This window comes from Monodon monoceros, unplaced genomic scaffold (assembly GCF_005190385.1).
Source record: "Monodon monoceros isolate NGI ecotype Baffin Bay Population unplaced genomic scaffold, NGI_Narwhal_1 Super_Scaffold_16, whole genome shotgun sequence".
Taxonomy (NCBI): domain Eukaryota; kingdom Metazoa; phylum Chordata; class Mammalia; order Artiodactyla; family Monodontidae; genus Monodon; species Monodon monoceros.
Window position 1 is genome coordinate 86350313 of NW_021703772.1, and position 20213 is coordinate 86370525.

The 20213-nt window shown below is 39.0% G+C and overlaps 1 protein-coding gene across 1 annotated transcript in view; it reads right to left on the reverse strand.

The window, feature by feature from the left end:
* The window catches only part of ARHGAP15 (Rho GTPase activating protein 15), a 604198-nt gene that overhangs the window by 224228 nt on the left and 359757 nt on the right, over nt 1-20213 (reverse strand). Inside the window, exon 10 of the mRNA XM_029224609.1 lies at nt 468-566. Coding sequence (XP_029080442.1) covers nt 468-566 — 99 coding nt within the window. The remainder of the gene's footprint in view (nt 1-467; nt 567-20213) is intronic.

Genomic DNA, 20213 nt, shown 5'->3' on the forward strand with positions numbered 1-20213 from the left:
AATTGTTCCAGGAAAACCAGTTAGGCATATTCTGTGCTGAACAGATACACGTGGAAGATGGAATATCACCATGTGCAAGTAGAAACGCTGTTTGCTTCACTTGGGTAATGTTGGGGGCTTACCAAAACATGTTCTGGCACAAAATCTACCAGCATGAATGTTAGGAGGGTTCTAACACTGTGAGTGCTGATATTTTATGAATGTTTTATCACTGGCGAGAAAACAAGAAGTTTGCAATTGAATCAACAACATGTCAGACAGAAAAAAATATTAAAAAAAGAACATTAGTGGGAATTATTGATGTCCCTACTGTGAAAACAAACTGAAGTTAATAAGAAACTTGATCCTCTTAACTGATTAACAAAAGTCAGATTTTAATTTCATAGCTTGTCAGTGCTGTTAACTTGAGCACTGGTTGTGTAGAGGGTACAGTATTGGGGGAAATTGCTGTATATTCAGTTACCCACCTCTTTTTTCGACAGCTTCAATGCACTGCTTTACAAACCGCGGAACTGTGGAATTTTCACGTTCACACACTGTGTGCAGATGAGAGCCAAAAATTTGATCTGCAAAAGAAACAAAGATGAGCTTCATTAAAATCCAAGCTTGCGTTGTTCTTTAATTTGATTCTGTTTCCATATCCACTGAATGATGAAATCTGCATCTTGCATAGGAATCGATTTTTTGCTTTAATTCCAAAGTGTCTATTGCAGACATACAAAGACCATAACTCCCTTCTCTATGGAACAGGACTACGGCCCCAGAGAAAGAAAACTAACACTCTGCCATCGATTAGGCAGGGATGACTGAGTAATTTATAGTCTCTCTGGGCTTAACTTTGTTGTCTATAAAATAATGACAAGGAATTAAAACTTCTATAAAATAATTAATCTTAGCGAATTGGTGTCTTAGTGTTTGAGAACAAATTTGTCAATGGTTATCAAAATTATGATGTTGTTAGTATATGTAGAAGATTCACCCTGTGGCTCAATGATATTCAAAGAAAGCAAGTTCCCGGAGACTTACTTTGAAGTGAATTTCTTCACATCTCTCCTGCCTTGAATGCCCTTCCTCTTCTCTAATCTAAGTATCCCCTTTCTTTTAGGGCTCAGCTCAGATGGCTCTTTCTCCATAAACTCTATCCTTCCTATCTCAGCTTTATGTCTCCTGTAACATAGGTTCTTTGGAATACCAGTTCTTCAGGATGTTAATAGGCGATTTTGGGGAAAAAGCCTGTAATCAAAAATGGTTTAGCCACATTGGGTTAAACAAAGTTAAACAGGTTTCTTTCATGTGTACTTATTTTTAGAGCCTGTGTTATGCCAGTGTGCACTGGGAATCTCCAGGCGGGACTGGAGGATGCATTATTTCCCAAACTTATCTGAGTAAGATCCTTTTGTTTCAAAGGGCATCTCTCCAGACTAATGTTTCCCAGAACACACTTTGTGAAATTCTAGCCTAGCCCTCTCATTTGGAACATGATTTATGCTACCTTGCATTGTGTATTTACACTTATAATATATGGAATGTATTTTCTCAAAGCAGATTCTGAGTGCTGCATTGCTTATATGTTCTTACAGTCACCAGTGCCTAGCACAAATTTGGGTCCACGACATTCACACAAAGATTTTTTAAAACTGTGTTAAAATATATGTAACATAAAAGTGTCCATTTTAACCACTTTTATGTGTACAGTTTAGTGGCATTAAGTACATGTGCATTGGTGTGCAACCATCACCACCATCCATTTCCAGAACCTTTTTAAACAGCATAGATGTTGATTACTGATAATGAAACAAATATTTAGTAGGTTCAAGGGCTTCCCCTCTACCACAGAATGAAATCCAATTCCCTAACATCACTTCCAAGGCAGTAAACGACCTGACCTTCCACCAATTAACTGATTTCATTTGCTTCCTCTCTACTCTTTCCCGCTCATCACTTGCCTGCCACCACTCTGTCGACGTTGCTGATTCATGCTCTGCCTCAGGGACATTGCACTTATTATTTCCTCTGCATGGAGCTCTATTGTCCTAGCTCTCTGATCAAATGTCGCCTTCTTATTGTAGCCTTTCCTATCCACCTTTAAATAAAACCTGGCAACCACTGCCAATAGAACTCTCCATGCTGCCCCACCTTACTTTTCTTGGAGCACTTTTCTCCACCTGACATATTAGATTGATATGTTTACTGGTTAGTTGCTTCCCTTGCTTAGAATGCAAAACCCAGGAGAGTAAGGACTATTCCTATTTCCTTTATTATTGGATCCCCAGTAACTCGACAACGTTTGGCATACATTAGAAGTTCAATAAATATTTATTGAATTATTGACTGTAAGACAGCATCTTAATCATCAGTGGAGGTCTTCAATGCATTTAAAACACATTTTTAGCAGAAGTGGGGAGAAAAATATAAAATGCAGCATAACAGAATGCTAAACGATGCATTATTACAAAGGGGTAGTCAACATGGACTGTGGTGAGACTTCAAGAAAGTCACGATTTTCATCCATTTCTCAGAAAAGGTGATGGCTTGAATTGAGAACTTAGCAGAGAGGGAAAGAATTAAGGCTAAAACACCAATAATAATGTACTTCAATATGGAAATGTGCATTTTTTGCAAGAGAGAGAAAGAAGATAAGCTCAAAACACAGTAACATAGTGTAGAGAAGTGGGAAATAATCATAGGTATTTCCTTTGAATAGCTGGTCAAGTAACAAAGATTTGTTCAAAAACAGTGAGTCACCACTATAAGAAAGGATAAAATAAAATATTACTTAAGAAAAATAATCCAAAACTTCAGATTTGATCATTTAATTTGGCCAGAGGTTATAGTCAGGCGGAATTGTTATACAGTAGAAAATCCTTTAATAGTAATCATAATTCAAATGCATTTCACAAATATTTATTATCTTCTATACTTGTAGTGATGAAGTAGGCATATTAGGTTGTGAAAAAGATATCAAGAGGTCATAATACTGTAGGGCTGAAAGAAATATTCAAATAATATAAAAAATAGACTATAACAGGTATCATAAAAGGTACTCAGTGCTAAGGAGGATGTTCTATAGTATCGAGTTTTTTGTGTCATGTAGTGTAGATGCGGTGTTTGGTGGGGGCAGAGTGGAGGGAAGTTTATGAGATGGAGACCATTCCAAAAAGATAGATTCCTGAATGGAGTGGTGTTAAAATCTGGAGAGAGGTTTCTTTTGTTTGTTTATTTTTTTTTCTTCTGATAGGTAGATACAGGAAGATGAAGACGAAGGCATTCTAGTGTATTTACTGTTTCATTCACTCAGTTATTTGCCAAAAAAAAAAAAAAAAAATTCTGAGTGCCTGCTCTGCATCAGGAACTAGGAATGGCACTGGTAACACAATAACCAAGACTCAATTCCTATACTCTAAAAGTTTCTTGACTAGTGCGGGCATCATATAAGTAAACAGGTAAGAACATATCGTGAAAAATACTATACCTGGGGAAGCACAGATGCATGTGGCAGGGCAACCTGAACAGCCTTGAGTGCACATGGAAGACTTCCCAAAGAAGAAATGAATCCTCGAGGATAAGTAAGACTTAGATTGGAGAGGTAAGAAAAAGGACAAAAAGGGCATTTGGAGAAGATGGAGGAGAGGCAGACAAACACATCAATGATGAGAAGAGTGATGAGAAGGATGTGGTGTGCTGAGGAAAACATTCACTCTTTCTTATTTAGAAAAATCTTGATGTATTAAGCTTTAAAAGGAGATGAAGATTATGTTATGAAGAGTCTTAAATATTAAGTCAGGCAGGTAATTATTTGAGAGTGTGCAAACACCATCGATTTCTTATACACATGCTATTCCCCTCCCAACTTCTTTCTTGTTTTTTTTTTTTTTTTTAGAAGATGTTGGGGGTAGGAGTTTATTAATTAATTAATTTACTTTTGCTGTGTTGGGTCTTCATTTCTGTGCGAGGGCTTTCTCTAGTTGTGGCAAGCGGGGGCCACTCTTCATCGTGGTGTGTGGGTCTCTCACTATCGTGGCCTCTCTTGTTGCAGAGCACGGGCTCCGGATGCGCAGGCTCAGCAGTTGTGGCTCACGGGCGTAGTTGCTCCGTGGCATGTGGGATCTTCCCAGACCAGGGCTCGAACCTGTGTCCCCTCCATCGGCAGGTGGACTCTCAACCACTGCGCCACTAGGGAAGCCCCTTCTTTCTTGTTTTTAAAGTCCACTCATAAGACAGAAACTGAAAGTGTTCTCCATTGACTTCTGTTTCCCCTGTAGCTTTAGTTAGTTTAAATTAGATAGTTCTGGTTGGTAAAATGTAAGGGAACGTGACTTGGGAATCTACAAGAGAAGATTTTTTTCCCTGATAAACGGAGAGGGGTATATGAAGACATTCTTTCTTTCTTCCTTCCTGCTTTGAACATCACTGTGCAATCATGCAATGCCTGGAGCTACTGCTGCAATCTTGTCACCACGAGGCAAGAAGCTTGCAAACAAAAGCTAAACATGATTAAAAAAGAAGGTACAAAAACCTGAGACCTCAACAATATTGTTGAACTTTTAAACCTATCCTAAAACACATTCTCTAGACTTCCTGTTATAGGAATATAAATATAACAATAATTAAATATAATATAAATAATTTTTAACTGGGTATTCTATCACCTGTAACCAAAAGGTTCATTTAAAAAATGGGGGGCACAGATAGTGGGGAAGACTGAACACAAAGAGATTTGTTAAGAGGCTAATGTGATTGCTTGGGAAGACCAGAATCAGGATAGGCTTGTGGTAAATTTAATCATCATTGAGAATTCATCTCATCTTCTCTGAGTTAGATTCATACATTCACTACCTCTGCCATCTGCCTGTGTAGTAAAACTCACTAGAGTGGGCAACATTTTCCTCATTTCACTGCTATAGGGCTTGGCCATATGACTTGCTTTGGATAACGTAGCATGTGTAGAAATGATGTGTCAATTCAAGACTGAGGCCTTCAGACACATTACAGATTTCTACTCATCTCCTTACTTCTTCACTATTGCCAAGACAAGAATTTCCCTGGGTAGACTGCTGCGCCTTCAGTCTGGGCTCCAGAGTAAATACATATAGCACAGAACTGAGGTCAACCCTCAGTGAGGAGACAAGTCCAGTCAGACCTACAACTTAAAGCAGAGCTGTCCATTCAAGCCTGCCGTAGACTGACCCACAGACACATGAAAAATAAGTGCTTTTTGCAGTTTGCCACTGAGATTCTATGTTTGTTTGTTAGGCATCAATAGCTTACTGATAAAGATGATAATAGGAGTCTGGATTTTTGGTGATCTAAGCTATGCTGTGAGAATGAAAACAGAGAGTTGACAGGACATGGAAACCAAAACTGGGGAGCAAATAAATAGAGAAAAAAAATCTAAATTTGGTTAGAACGTGGAAATATGCATTCGTTTAGAGTCAATCCTAAGGAGGAGTCTCAAAGGAAATTTCTCTCACCTTAAAATTTAAACTCATTATGTTTTATGTTATATTATGGCATTTCTTATTATGTATTCTCTCCAGATCAATTCTATTTAATTCAATTCAGCAAATATTTCATAAGCACCTACCATATGCAGGGCATTGTAAAGAATGCAAAGATTGACATTCATCCATAGCTATCTATTACATGCCCACTGTAGTCCAGACAGTGTGCTCCATCCTAAAGATGCAATGATCCATGAAGCATGATCTCCTACAGTGTAGGGGGAAGAACAGCTCTCAAAACCAGTTATAATATGATGTGATTAGTGCTATTGCAAGGGCGCTCAATAATAAATAGCGAAGATATATTTAGCCAGGCAAGGGTCAAAGTACGTTATATATTTTAACTTATTTAATCTTTATAACAATCCTTAACACTTTGGTGGTAGATACTATTACCATCTTGATTTTATAGGAGAGAAAATTGAGGCCCAAAGATATTGAGTCGTTTGTTCATAGTTACAAAACATCAGGCTCTGGGGAAAAAAAAAAAAGACAAGGACCTGAACTAAGACAATGAAGAGATGGGGTGATTCAGTGGGATTTGTAAACTGGATGCAGGAGGTGAGCCAACCCACCAGGCAAAGAGGACTTTCAGGTTTTTTGCTTGGTTGAAGGAGACTAAGATGCTGAAAACTGAGGGTTTGGAGAAGAAAAGAGAGATTGATGTTTAGAAGTTAGGATAGCATTTCAGACCCAGCAGAACACTGATGGGATATCCAGGTGAAATTCAGACACTATTGCTGATCATAAGGAAAATGGCTTTCATAGAATGAAACTGAGAAGCAGATGTTTGTGGTAAAGATTTGAAGAGAAGGTAAGAAGTAGAGGTAGCAAATAGACCCCCTTTTTTAGAAGTTTAGTGGTGGGAATTCACTAATTATAAGGAAAGACGGGACTTGGGGAAAGATTTTCATTTGGGGTGGATAGGAGAGAATTTCAATTGCAGAGTGTTTCTGATTGCCAGAATGCTCTAGAAAGGGTGAGATGCCCTCTTGGCTGTTTTTGGTTGCTATAATGCCTGGGGTGGGGGAGGTGTGCTACTGCCACTTACTGGGTGGTCCAGGTAAGTGCAGGCAATCCCTCACTGGGAGAGAAAACAATCCCTCCCTGATTGCCAATAACGCCCTGGTGAAAAAAGAGCTTAGATATGTTGAACTTCATTAGATAGAAGGGAGACGTTTGCTTTCACTAGTTACCAGAAAGGTCAAAAAATTCCATCTCACTTATATCCTGTCTTTAAAGTGGCTATACTTACCCAAGAAGGTATGGCTCTGTAGTAGAAGGACCTAGCCTTTCAGGTAAACCTGATTGAATCAAAGGTTGTCATGTGGCCCAAGCTGGGTCAATGCAATTTGTCCTGCAAAAGTTTTAGAATTGGGACACTATAGACTGAGGTGGTATCAGAGATACTACCTGCTCCAGGGATTTGAATTGAAGGGCCGTCTAGATTTAGACACTGCAGGGCAAAAGCAGCCATTTGGGGAGATGGTGATGTGCAGTGAATGAGTGTTACTGAAGCTAATATGCAGACAGAGAGGTGAATGAAACAGACACACCTCAACTTCTCACTTCCCGATGCCTAGGCACCATATATGGTTGCCATGGGGTGCATTAGAAGTTAGAGGGAATTTCAGTTTAATGCAACTAGACAAATTTGGCTAGTACGTGGATAGCATTGTCCACAAGGTTTCAAAAAGGGCTTACAATCACAATAGAAAGGACTAGCCTTGGGAAAATAACTAAATGAGACCCCCTGTTACAGATGATGCTGGTTAGGAAGAGTATGTTGTATGTCTGTTGGTTTTGCTGGCCCTGGAACTATTCTTCTATGCTCCGGTAAGAGCACCCTGGTTTTCCTTTGGGGATGATACTTTCTCATTATGCTGCCATTTGTTTTGAGTAGTGCTGACCTCACCAGCTCCAGCTCCAGGGATGAACATGCATTTCCTCCCCCGGCCACAGTAATCGGTTCAGACATGAACACATGACCCAGCTGGATCTGGGCAAGCAAATCCTGGGGCTTCCTTTTTTTAGTGCTGCTGGGAAAGAGGAGCCCTCTTGCTATAGGATTTGGTAAACTATGAGGATATGAGTCTAAGCTTCTAGAAGTTATATTGCCAGCTTCTGGGAAAACATACTGGAGAATGAAGCCAACAGAGTGGAAAACAGCTGAGGGGTGGAGGAGATAAAGATTCGATAGCATTTTGTGCCCAGAAGTCCAGTCATGCCTGAAGCTATCCTTGTCCCTTGGACTTTTCAGTTAAGTAGTCCAATAAATTCCATTCCTACGTTTGCAATTTGAATAAGTTTCTATCAATTACAACTAAAAAACAACTTGACTACAACATTAGCCTTCAACATTACATGGTGAATTATATAACGTGGAGGAGATGGTGTTATACATGAAACGACTTTGCAAAGTCAAAAGTGCTATATCCAAAGGAAGTAAATCATAGAGATTTAGCTTAGACATCATTGTCCAATTTAGGGGCTGTTGTAAGACTGCCACCCATCTGTAACTCTGATACAGTCCAGAGTTTGATACACCAAGGAAGACCATTAAATTATAGGAATGTCTTTGAACCACAGAACCTTCTTTCTTAAAACCGTGTAAAGAAAGGGGGAGGGAGAGAGAAGGTGTTTTGTTTTCTTGGCAAGCATTGATGACCTAGCTTTTGCCCCCTAAACTTCCATGCTTGCTAGGCTGGCACAACATTAAGGATTGTTTCTGCTTTTCCCCTCCTTATGGTATTCCAAAAAAGGGAGCAGTCCCAGAACCCTGAGCTCCCGGCTCCCCATCTATAGTCCCATCTGTGGGCTCACTGGTAATCCTTTATTCCTCTCTTAACAACTTTTTGTATTTAGAAAACACCTCTTGCTAGGGGTGCCAATATTTTCAGAATGCTCTGCACATGCCTATGGCCTTGGCTGGTGTGATCATTACATCTTTGTTCTCCTGCTTCAACGCTTGTACCAGGGGTGGCAGGCAACACATTGGTTGGAGAAAATCCATTTTCTGTAATTTTTCTTTGAAAGCATCTTTTGGTGAGAAAAACAAATAGACCTTCCACATGACTGCACTTACAAATTACGTTGTTTACATAATGAATTAGAGTTTAACTAGGGAATGGTGGTTTTTAATCTTTAAGCTCTCAAACTTTTGACCGATTTAGTTAGTTCATCAGCATAACCAGGTTAAGCCTCCCAGATCACAGATTAGCTTCATTCTCCCTCATCTCTGCTATGTATTTTTTGACAAAAAAATGAAAAGAACACCCAGTAATGGGATCTTTGTCAGTTAGATTCCAAATGAATCAAAACTATGAGGAAAGCTACTCAATAGAGGCAGTTAAATGTTCAAATAATGTGACGATGTTATCATCATTTACGCAGGGAGACAGTCTCCACATGCTTTTCAAGATGATGTTATTCTGCTTTCAGGACAGAGGCCCATTGCGGCCACTCTAGTGAATTTTAAAGAAAACAAAGCACCTAGAACTACATACATGAAGAAATAAAGAGGGGAAGAGAAAACAACAACAAAAAACGGAACTGTTCGGACACACACACACATATTGGATAATTATTTTGGTAATGAGGCATATTCATCAAGGATTTTGGCTACAATAGAAAAAAATCCACTGTGGCTATCTTAAGCAAAGAAAAAGTTATTCAAATGATGGTGAAGGATAGGGGTAGGAGGAAACTCAAAGAATTTACTGAGAACTAAAAGTAATTTATAACTGAATCACTTTGCTGTACACCTGAAACTAACACAACATTGTTAAGCAACTATACTCCAAAATAAAATTTAAAAATTAAAGTAATTTATTAATTCTTCAAAGAAAATACTGGAGGCGAGGGACCAGTCTTGGAGATGTTTAATCCAAGGTTCTCAGGAGATCCACGAAATAAGAAAAAGGAAGTAGAGCAACTGCCTTGTAACTCTGAGAGCTGGGTCAGGATGCTATACGCATTGTCACCTCCACCACCAGTACTGTCCTAGTGACTTCTGTTCATCAATTACTCGAGATCTGAAGTTCCAATAGACAATGTCCAACGGGTTGAGATTTTGTCTAAAAAATGGGTTGAAATGAGAAAAAATACAGCCCATGTAGCTTCCATAGTAGGTAGCATTCACTTGGAAATTTTCTCCCTCTGGACTGCCACACACATGGGCAGATCATTTCCCAATAGGTTGCTATAAGGGCAGGGCAGTGGAGAGTGGAGGGCTAAAATAATATTCTCAACACAGGTAATTTCAGCAATTTCACTGATTTCATCTTTTGATTTTAAACTGTAAGTGACATTTGCTTTTCCTTTTGGGAGCAGGTTTCCAGACCAAAACTTTCAGATTGCTTATGAGGGAATCGTATTTCTATTCTTGTATTTTCTCCACTTCCATTCTTACATTTTTCTCTTCCTCACCTTTAAAATACCCACTATATGAGCCCCCATCATATAACTTTCCCACAACTTTACTGAATAGTTTTGAAGAAATAGGTGATTTAAGTTAAGAGCTATAGTTTACTGATGGCTTATGCCTTTGAATTAAGATGCGGAAAAATACGTTTAATGCTAAAACACTAGCACTGAACTTAATCTATCTTAAGCGCTTCGGAAGGTACCGCATTGTCTTATGATGTCTCAGGGCTTTGATTAAAAATATCAGCTATTGCTTTTTTTTACATAGATATCAAAAATTGGGCTGATACTCCGTTGAGTCTCTAATATACAATGAAAGTAAATCTCTCTCATTGCCTTGTTTACTTGTGATTTCTTTTCTCATAAGAGGCAAGTACAGGGAAACGCTTAATTATTTTAACTTTTAGGTAGTTTGGAATCTAAATAAATAGGAATTTAAAGTATATACACTTCTGTGTATAGTTCCCCCCCACATGTTTATTCATATTTTTGGATCTCATCTACTAACAGACTTTAAAGTCGCTGGTGGAAAATGATAATGTCTACTCCGGAAAGGCTGGCCTGGAGGAAACTGGCTTAGGCTCTAGGGAGAAGATCTTCTCAAACAAGGGTAGGCTGGGGTCTGCAGCTTCCAATAGACATTGGACAGTTGGCTGCAGGGGTGGCATCCTTTGACAAGATCGGCCCGAAGATGAGTGTCAGAGACAGGCTAGCTGCCAATCAGACGGTATGGTGAGTTCTTCCCCAGTCCTTTCCATGTTTTCTCCTTCTTCCCTTTTCAGGCTTCCAGCCATCGCCACCTTTCACAATTTCACCCTCAACCCCAAACAATGCTTCTATGAAGTACCTTTTGGCCCCTTGCTTTAAGCTCCTAAACTCATTAAAAATAGATCTCAACTCAATTTTGGTCCAGTTAATGCAACGGACACATTGGTGGGTCCACTAATCAGGAAGGAATTTGTATCTTAAATGAAGAGTTTATTAACCCAAATGTAACAAGGAGAATAAAATTTTTTCTGTATTTGTCTCCCCTAGGCAACACTTTGCCCTATACTTCTCCTTACCTCTGCTTACCCAGAGCAGCACAACACATGAATTACACATACACACACACACACACCCTCCCCTTATATGTGTCTGCACAGAATCACAATACTAAAGAGAATGGTTTGACCAAGTGAATGTTACTGCATTTTTGTATTCATCCATTCAATCTATCCATCCCTGAATATTTTTCAGTGCCTTCGGAGGATGGAATAATGAACAGAACACTCTCTGTCTTTACACAGCCTGTATGTAAATGGAGGAAACAAACACATAAAGACATTAACATGGAATGCAATGTCAGATGGTGATAGGTGCTATGAGAAAATAAAGCATGGCAGGGAGATAGAAAGAGAGAGGTGTTGTCAGGGCAGACATTTGCTAGACAGTGGCATTGAGCAGAGACCCAAAGAAGTGAAGGCATGAGCCATACCAATACACAGGCAGAGCATTTCATCAGAGGAGTAGCAAATGGGAGTAAGTTGCATACCCTGGAGAAGCAGCAAGAAGGCCGGTGTGGCTGGAGTGAAATGATAAACAGGAAGTATGGCTGAGGATGAAACTGATAAGGTAGCCTGGGGGACAAAGCAGGTAGGACCCTATAGGTCACAGGAAGGGCAATAGATATTATTTTAAGTATGATTTTATTCTAAGTAATTGGAAATTATTGAGCAGGAAAGTGACTTAAAGTGATTTATGTTTTTAAATGATCTTTCTAGTTGCCATGTGGAGGTTATATGTAAGGGCGTCAGGAAAAGAAGCAGAGAGGCCAGTTAGGGGGCTGGTAAGATAGTCCAGTGAGAGATGATAGTGCTTGGGTAGGGTGGTAACAGTGGAAGTAACTGAGAGTGGTTGAATGTAGAATATATTTTTAAGGTGGGATTTGTTGATGAGAGTAGAAGAGACAGAATAGCATGGAGGGTGACCCCGGCTGGCAAAGAGCAGAGGTATTTCCTGAGGTCGAGAACACATGGAAGCCATTCGGAAGCCAAGGGTTGCTCTAGGTAAATGTGAGATGTCTACCAAACATCCTAGGAGATGTCAAATAGATGTTTGAACATGCAAGACTAGAGTTTCAAGGGTCTGGAGTTTGAAGGTGAAGTACTAAGTTTGGAAAGCTTGCAGATGGAATCTGAAGCCACAGGGCTGGAATATTTCAGCAATAGTGCTCAGTAGTCTGAAGGAGAAGGAAAAGAAAAGAGAAGTCCAAAGACTTAACATAGGAGTAGCCCAACACTGTGAGGCTGGTGGGAGGAGCAGGCTCTACCAAAGGAGCACCCATGGGCAGAAGAGTTTCCACAAGAAGGATGAGAAATTGTAAATAAATAGCAATTCTAAAACCACTGAAAGATTTCATGTCCTGCTTCCTTTCTTTCCTTACCCTCTTTTAGGCAATAACAAAGCAGAGCGAAGTAAGGTGATCTCTATCTACCAGAGATAGTTCACAGTCTCCTTGGAAGGTATTAAAATATTCAACCACTGAAATTATAGTTTGGGGATAAAGAAAAGAGAGGACTAATTCAGAATGAGGAAGACAGGGATGGATTTATGGAGTTGGCAACTTTGAGCTGGAGGACTAAAAATGAATGGAAGTTTACAATATAGAGTAAGCTGGAGAAGAATATTCAAGGTGAAGGAAGCTTTACACAGTAGAACAAGATCAATGTAATTTCTTCCTCTTTCCTATAGAAATAGATGTACTTCTATTGCATCCTATTACACTCCCTTCTGGATGCCAAGTTAAATATATATGAATGAGTGAATGAATGAATGAATAAATGAATAAGAGAATGTATAAAAGAAAGTGACTTTTATGTAAAGATTGTGCCACGGTCACTTGAGTATGAAAGAAATATATTTCAGTTTAGTTTGCATTAGTGCATTTTGGATGACTGACATGGCCAAATTTTGCTTAGCAAAGACTGATTATTTATATTTTGGGTTGACAATACTTTCTGGTTTTCCTTTGCCTGTCCTCATTTTATTAGAATTACACAGGGGTCTACAAAAGGAAAAGGGAATAAAATTCAAAGATGTCAAACTTTGCTACCTTAACCTTATTTGTGCACATTTTATGTTTTTAAAATAGAAAACTGTCCATGGAATTCAACTGCTCAAGCACACAACTTACTGCAATTATTCTGAAGTTAAAAGTTTAATAGGTTGGGTTGTCTACTTACTTTACTTAGTAGGAACTTCACTGCAGTTAAAATTACTGTGAAATCAGTACTTTTATTTCTGTTTGAGTGATGAGACTAAGAAGAAAACTTGATACATAAAATTTATTCAGATATTTGATTGAATTAATTCTAAATGATTTAATAAAATTACCTTTTTAGCTCAAACAAATATGGACTAAAGTTGGAAATGTCATTCAGTGATGGATAAAAGTTGAAAGTTTCTTCTAGGGTGGAGAAGGTGTGGAAATTTTGAGTCACTCTGGATTTAAGTAAAATCTAGGAAAGAACAATGTACTTTTCCAGATATCAGCATAGATTTGTTAGAATCCCAGGTGGTAAGACTTCAATTTATTTGCATGAATGCATAGTTCAATAAGAAAAGATTCAAATTTAGTTGGAGCAAAACTGCTTAATGATTTCAAATATTACGTGTAATATATTAATATAACGGGTTTGAATATCTATAATGGAGCCTCTTTCATTTGGGTCTTAAGGGTGTTCTCACAGCAACTAATGCTGAGTGCTAGGTACATGCTGAAGCACCTAAGAGGAAAGCACTTTAGGTTAAAAGCACTTTCTCTTCTCAGCCTCGGGTTAAAAGCTATTTCAGGATTCTGTTAAAGGCATTCTTTGGTCCTCAGCTTCAGCTTAAAAGCTGCTTTGAAGAAAAGTGCTTTGAGGCAGGTAAAGGATTTTATAATAAACCATATTAAGAGCTGGGGAATCGTGTGGTTCTCTGGAAGTGTTGGCTAGCTCCATGGAGGTGTGGTATATACTCTGCGCAAGTTTGCCTGTTCCCTGTGGTCCACTGATTATTTTATGTAAAGAGACTGAAAAACATTTCCAGGAATATAATTGGAGAGAAGGGGTTATGAGCCCAAATTTAGTAGTCCATGATGCACACATTTCCGAAAACATTTTGTCTCTTTTGGGTTTCCAGTCAAACACGGAGTGTATTTCTTTTTTGGCCCTTACTGCAGAAAGCAACTATGCAGTAACATTTCTAAAACACCTTATCCTGTCCCGAAGCTGTCCACAGAGCTGAGTAAATAGATATCTCCCGGGGAGATGCACTTTGCATACTGCACATGAAAATGCAATATCAGTTTATTTCATACTCTTTATTTATATAACTTTCCCAGCTAACAGGGCCTCCCATGGGGGGATGGGCACACTTAAAGATAAAATGGAGTACCTCAGTTGGGTCTGCCTACTGAATTGGCAGAATCATGGTCACCACCCAGATGTCTAATTGCAGGTACTGATATTCGTTGGTGAAAACACAGTGACTTCAGAGGAATTTTGAGCTTGTGGAGGTCAATGGGAATTCTGAGAGATGGCAAAATGGTTCATGTAACCCAGCTGAGTCCCAGGGAGTAGATCTGAGTTCTGTTGAGGAAAGGGCCTCAGACAGTATGGAAAGAAGCTGTTTTCTCACTTTGTGAGATTCAATGCCTAAGCGCTATTGCTTCAGGACCTAAAATACCAAGTGAAATATGCAGGTGACTGGGGAGAAGAGCATTCTTCCTGTTTGCTCTGGAGACAGAGTGAACCCAGAAATGCAGTGGAACCAGAGGAATCAAAGCACTGTATGGCACCCAGAAGTTTTTGTAGGTTTGGAAACTCCTGGACAGTACCTAGGCAGTGAAGCAGGCATCGACTGGAAGATGCTGGCTGCCTGTGGCCTGGTGAGGTGCCTTCCTTGGCCAGTTTGTAGGCAATGGGGTATCAAAGAAGAAGAATCAAAGGAGAAGAACATGAGAAGGGCAGTTCTCCTCAGATGTGATACATTCCAGGTGCTCCCAGAAATAGCTAGGGAGAGCTTGGAAACAGAGAAAGGCTGAATTGTTATGATTATACAGGTGGGAGCCATGACTTGTGATAATTGTGCCTTAATGTCGGTGTTACTTCACTCATATTCACAGGCTGCTGGGGCATGGCCCATTGAGGTTATATAGGAATTAAGTAAAATTAATTCCATAATATAGCTTTCTAATACAATCAGCCCTCCACATATGCAGGGATGCAGAACTGGCAAATACAGAGGAACGACTGTACTATGGCATTTTATATACTGGACTTGAGCATCCTCAAACTTTGTATCTGCTGGGGTCCTGGCACCAATCTTTTGTGGATAGTAAGGGACAACAATATATATTTCCACTGGTCTTTTAAAATGGAGCCAAGTTGGCAGGGTATGGACATGAAGTTTTTTTTTTTTTTTGATATAGAATACTTCTTCCTAGGCAGTGTCTAATTTTGAAGGAAGGAATCTCGCATTATACATCTTCATGGGCCCAGTATCCAGCCCATCACTTACCACATGGTGGGTCTGGGTCTTCAATAAATGTTCATCAAATAAATAAAAATATATAATGGGTACTGAGTGAATAATAAAATTGCTTATAAAATAAAGTACAAGCTCCTTAGCCTGGCACTATGCAAAACACCTGCCACAACGACCTCTCATCGAACCCTCTACATTTCATCCAAGCCACCATTCCCCATGTTTTCCTACAACTGGGCACCTTGGATGGCTTACCCATTTCCTCACATATCCAAATGCTCTAAGTCAAGACTCAGCTTAAAGACCATAGAATAAAATAAATATTAATCTTACCCACACTTTTTCCACTTGTAATTTTCCCAAATCTACAACCTGAATGCCCCTTGAAGCATTTGACATATTATGCCGTATTTGTTGTACGTTTTCCCCCCTCACTCACTTCTTGGGGGATTCTGCTTTATGTAACTTTGTATCCTCTTAGAACATAGTGATTTACAGAATATGTATGAGTAGGCAATATGAAAAACCATCAAAGCATAAAGAAATGCAAGCACAGTTCTTTTTTTTTTTGCGGTATGCGGGCCTCTCACTGTCGTGGCCTCTCCTGTTGCGGAGCACAGGCTCCGAATGCGCAGGCTCAGCGGCCATGGCTCATGGGCCCAGCCGCTCCGCGGCATGTGGGATCCTTCCAGACTTGGGCACGAACCCGCGTCCCCTGCATCGGCAGGCGGACTCTCAACCACTGTGCCACCAGGGAAGCCCAAGCATAGTTCTTTATTCTCATCATTGGATACCGCATGCAATGCTACAAGCACAGTGTGAGGCACACAGAATACTCAACATGTTGGCTTTTTTAATGCAATGTCACAAAAATCTCACCATATTTTATCTGGTTTGCAATTTTCAGAATACCTACTCTGCATTCAGGACAAGGTGCACTTGCAATATGTAATGCGATAATAAGAGTAGAATTAGGAGTATAAGAAGGGATAGTTATTACTTGCTACGCTGATTGTTCTTTACACGGTATCAACATTCCTAAAAGGCATTATCTGGAAAGTGTTAAGGCAGAAAATTTCATTACCTTGCCCTAACTCACAAAAAATAAGTAGCAGAGCCAAGACTAGACTTCAAATCTACTTCAAAATTCAGCCATCTTTAGGGCTTAATGACTGCAATACATTGTTTCCCTGAGTAAAGTAGAATACATATAGCTCTTTCAAATAGCACAGGGAGAGTTTGTCACTACTATCTCATCACTTCACACCACATGTCTCCAGACCCAATAGGGAAAATAGTCTTTCATATATTTCATTATTTCAAGTGTTCTTTATGTACTTAAATATCACACAAAACTAAGTACAGTTTTGTATTCAAGTATCTCTTCTTCCCAAGAATGTATGGCATTGCTGCATTTCTTGGTAGATATTCTTGGAGTTTAGGATTCTAGGCTGGTGATAATGGAGCCAACAGCCTGGGACCCTTGTCCAGCAGAGGCTGCCTCAATCACTCCTAGCCTCCAGATAGTGTGGCAAATGGATTAGCACAGACTCCTTCTAGCAGATCAGTTGAGTGTCTGCCATTTAGCTCAGTAGGCAAAACTGAAGCTCAATACACATATCCATGGCAGCTTCTCAGAATCAGAGAACTGCATCTGGGAGACAGAAGCCTCCTCTGGACTTTTGGTAGTGCTCATACTATAATAACTGATTGTAGGAACAAATGGCTTTGGATTATCACATGGAAGTATTTTCCACTAGAACTTTACGCAAAAGTACTTACTGCCTTCTCCAGAATTCCTCAGATTAGATGTCCCATCTCCCTAACTTTCTCCAATGTGCTATTTATTCTCTACCTTCTTTCTGGTCCTGGACCCGGGTTGTGGTCTTTGTTTCTCCCACTATCTACCTCCTACCGATCAGTCCCCTCTGAGGTCACAGTTCCCTGGCTAGGGTTTCTGCTTCCCATTCTGTCCTCCGCGATGCAGCATGAGACAGGCGTATATCTACTAATGTAGTGCCCTGGTATGTGGCACCGTATGGTCACATTTGGAAAGCTTATATTCCTACACTGCATAGCCACCCTTGAAATACTTTCTCCATACTACTGTGGCATCTTGAGTTGAACATAACCCCCCACACAGATGTAATTGCCTCTCCTCCTGTGTGATGGACAGTTTATTTCTAGCCAATATTACTTTTCTTCAATATTATTCATTCATACTATAAACATGTGATCTTTCTGATTAAAGAGGTATGCATACAAGTGTGTACATGAATAAAAAAAACCTTATGCTAGAGAATTTGAGACATCTGACATCATTGGGAATACTGCCTTTGATGAAGAGAGGATCTAACCTTGCTTTTTTTCCCCCTAAAATGTTTGACTTCTTCAACCGGTAATTATGTAAACAGATTTTTAACCAAAAAGGGCTCTCAATTCTTCTTTTGACATGTTAATTGTTTCTAAAAAACATTAAGTGAGGTCCTGTCAAATTCTTTACATAATATTGAATGTTCTCCTATGCTAATTACTCTTTTTAAGATGGAAAAATTGTAACATGCTCAGGGCTCCAGTGCATTTGAAATGTAGAGTCACAAAAGATGTAAATACACTATCTCACTGTTCAGAGAAGGAATGTATGAAGTGGTGCAAATGATGAGGGAGTCTGGGTGAATAATGGCTTTTCTGAAATTTAGATTATTTGGAATATCAAGATACAAAGATATCCTCAAGACATTATTTTCAGACCATCTGCTTTCTTACTTCTCAGCCTCTAGTGCATCATAGATTCCACTGTTGTGAGGTTAACTGAGGCCAGTCCTCTTCCGCCTGCATCATTTCTTTTCCTTCTATGAGTTTGAGTTCCAAGTTCAAAGGGATAAGTTAGGAGTGATATATTCAAGTTAATGACCCTCACATGTGTTTAACTTGGATGACATCTCCTCTAAAATCTCCCTCCTGTCTAATATGGGTAGATAAGAAAATCATTAAAAAATTGGAGCTCAGCAACTGCTAAAAGAGAATGAAAATTTCTCTCCTTTGCTCTTACATTTCTAAGGGAATTAAATCTTATGAAAATGTCAAACCTTGTAACAGCCTCTTAGATGACTATCCGCACAAGTTATCCATCACAACGCAAAGCATGATTCAACGGCTGTATGCATCTCAGGAAGGCATGGAGTTAGGCAAGTTTAGGTTATAAGTTGGGGCAAAACTTCAGCAGTAAATATATAAAAATTTTTCTTATAAATACTGGCCAAATATATACGACTTATTTTGCTTTAAAATTATAGTCTCCTTTATAATTTGATTATCTTACATGTCTGAACATATGTATCAGTATCCACTGACATTATTGTCAAATATATCTAAATTTCTTAGTCCACTAATTTTAATTAACACTTGACATTGCTACATATTTAGGGTATGCCAGCTGGGCACAATGTTTTAGTTTTTCTTTTTAAAATGTATAGGTGAAATGGGTACATGATATTTGGCTTTATATTCCTTCAACAAACCCCAACTTTATTATTATAGATTGATGTTCTCTATCAGTTAGCAATACAAAGTGCTTTGACTATTTTTTAACAGACTATCAAAGGTAAAAAATACTAGAGACAATTGAAAATAGAATGGAGTTAGGTTACAATATTTGATAGTAAAGGCACTGAGCTCTCCGAAAAATCTAAGTTGACGAAGACGTGTATAAACAGATATTCCTTTCTTATAAACTTCTTTAAATTTCTCTGTATTCTTTTCTTTACTAGGCTTTTTCCCTAAGCTACTATAAATTGTGAAAGTACATTTTCATAAAATTTTTTTTATTATATGAGTGTTGTTGATTTGAGGAGGGGGAGGAAAGTTTTCTTATTTCTCTTTTGTGTCTTTTTTTTTTTCCTGTGTGAGAAGAAAGTGTTCAGATCATCATTTTAAATAGTGAAAATAATAATAGCTGTTCCCAGGAGAATAAGACAGCAAAGAAGAGGTTTTGCTGGACTTATCTGTGATAAAGCACTTTGGTGCTTCAGTTTTTGCGAGTTGAAGAAAGAGATGTACACAACATTTCAACCCTTCTATTATGACAGTTTATGCTTCCTGTACAGCTTATCTAACTCCAATGCCTGGGAAATAGACACGATTACCACCTTATGGAATGCTGCTTAACTTTAAATGTTCCCTACAGACTAGAAACCCACTTCATCAAAATTTATCTCAGTTTCTCAGGAATTATTTCTTCTGTAAGCTTCTGAATATTCCTGTGCAATTTTAAAATTTAACCCAAGATTGCTTAGACATAACTATGATATAAAAAGACAGAAAAAATTCCCACACTAAGGGAGTTTGTTCACAAGAGTTCCTGTGAAAGAGCTGTGTCCTATGCCCATGTACACTTTAATCATTCACTCTTTCAGCTGTTATCAATTTAAAACCAATGAAACTCCCACACTGAGTCCATTTGAGCAGTCAATTTTAATATCTCAAGGCATCTGTAGTTATTCTGAATTGGCTGCAAAAGCAGAACTAACAAGTTAAGCTCTAACCATAAGTCGACATCAGGCTGGTAAACCATTCATCAAACACAGACAGTTAGTCAATACTCCAGTATGAAAAACCAACTAGCATTTTTAAGAAGAGCAATATATTCATAATATGTTTGGCAGTCTGGTTTGCATTGCTTCCTTGATGGCTGTGCATTTAACTTTCTAGTCAACAGGGTGCTTCTTGCACTGCCAAGGCAACGTGTTTGAGGGAAAACTGGTCAGTCTTCCCATG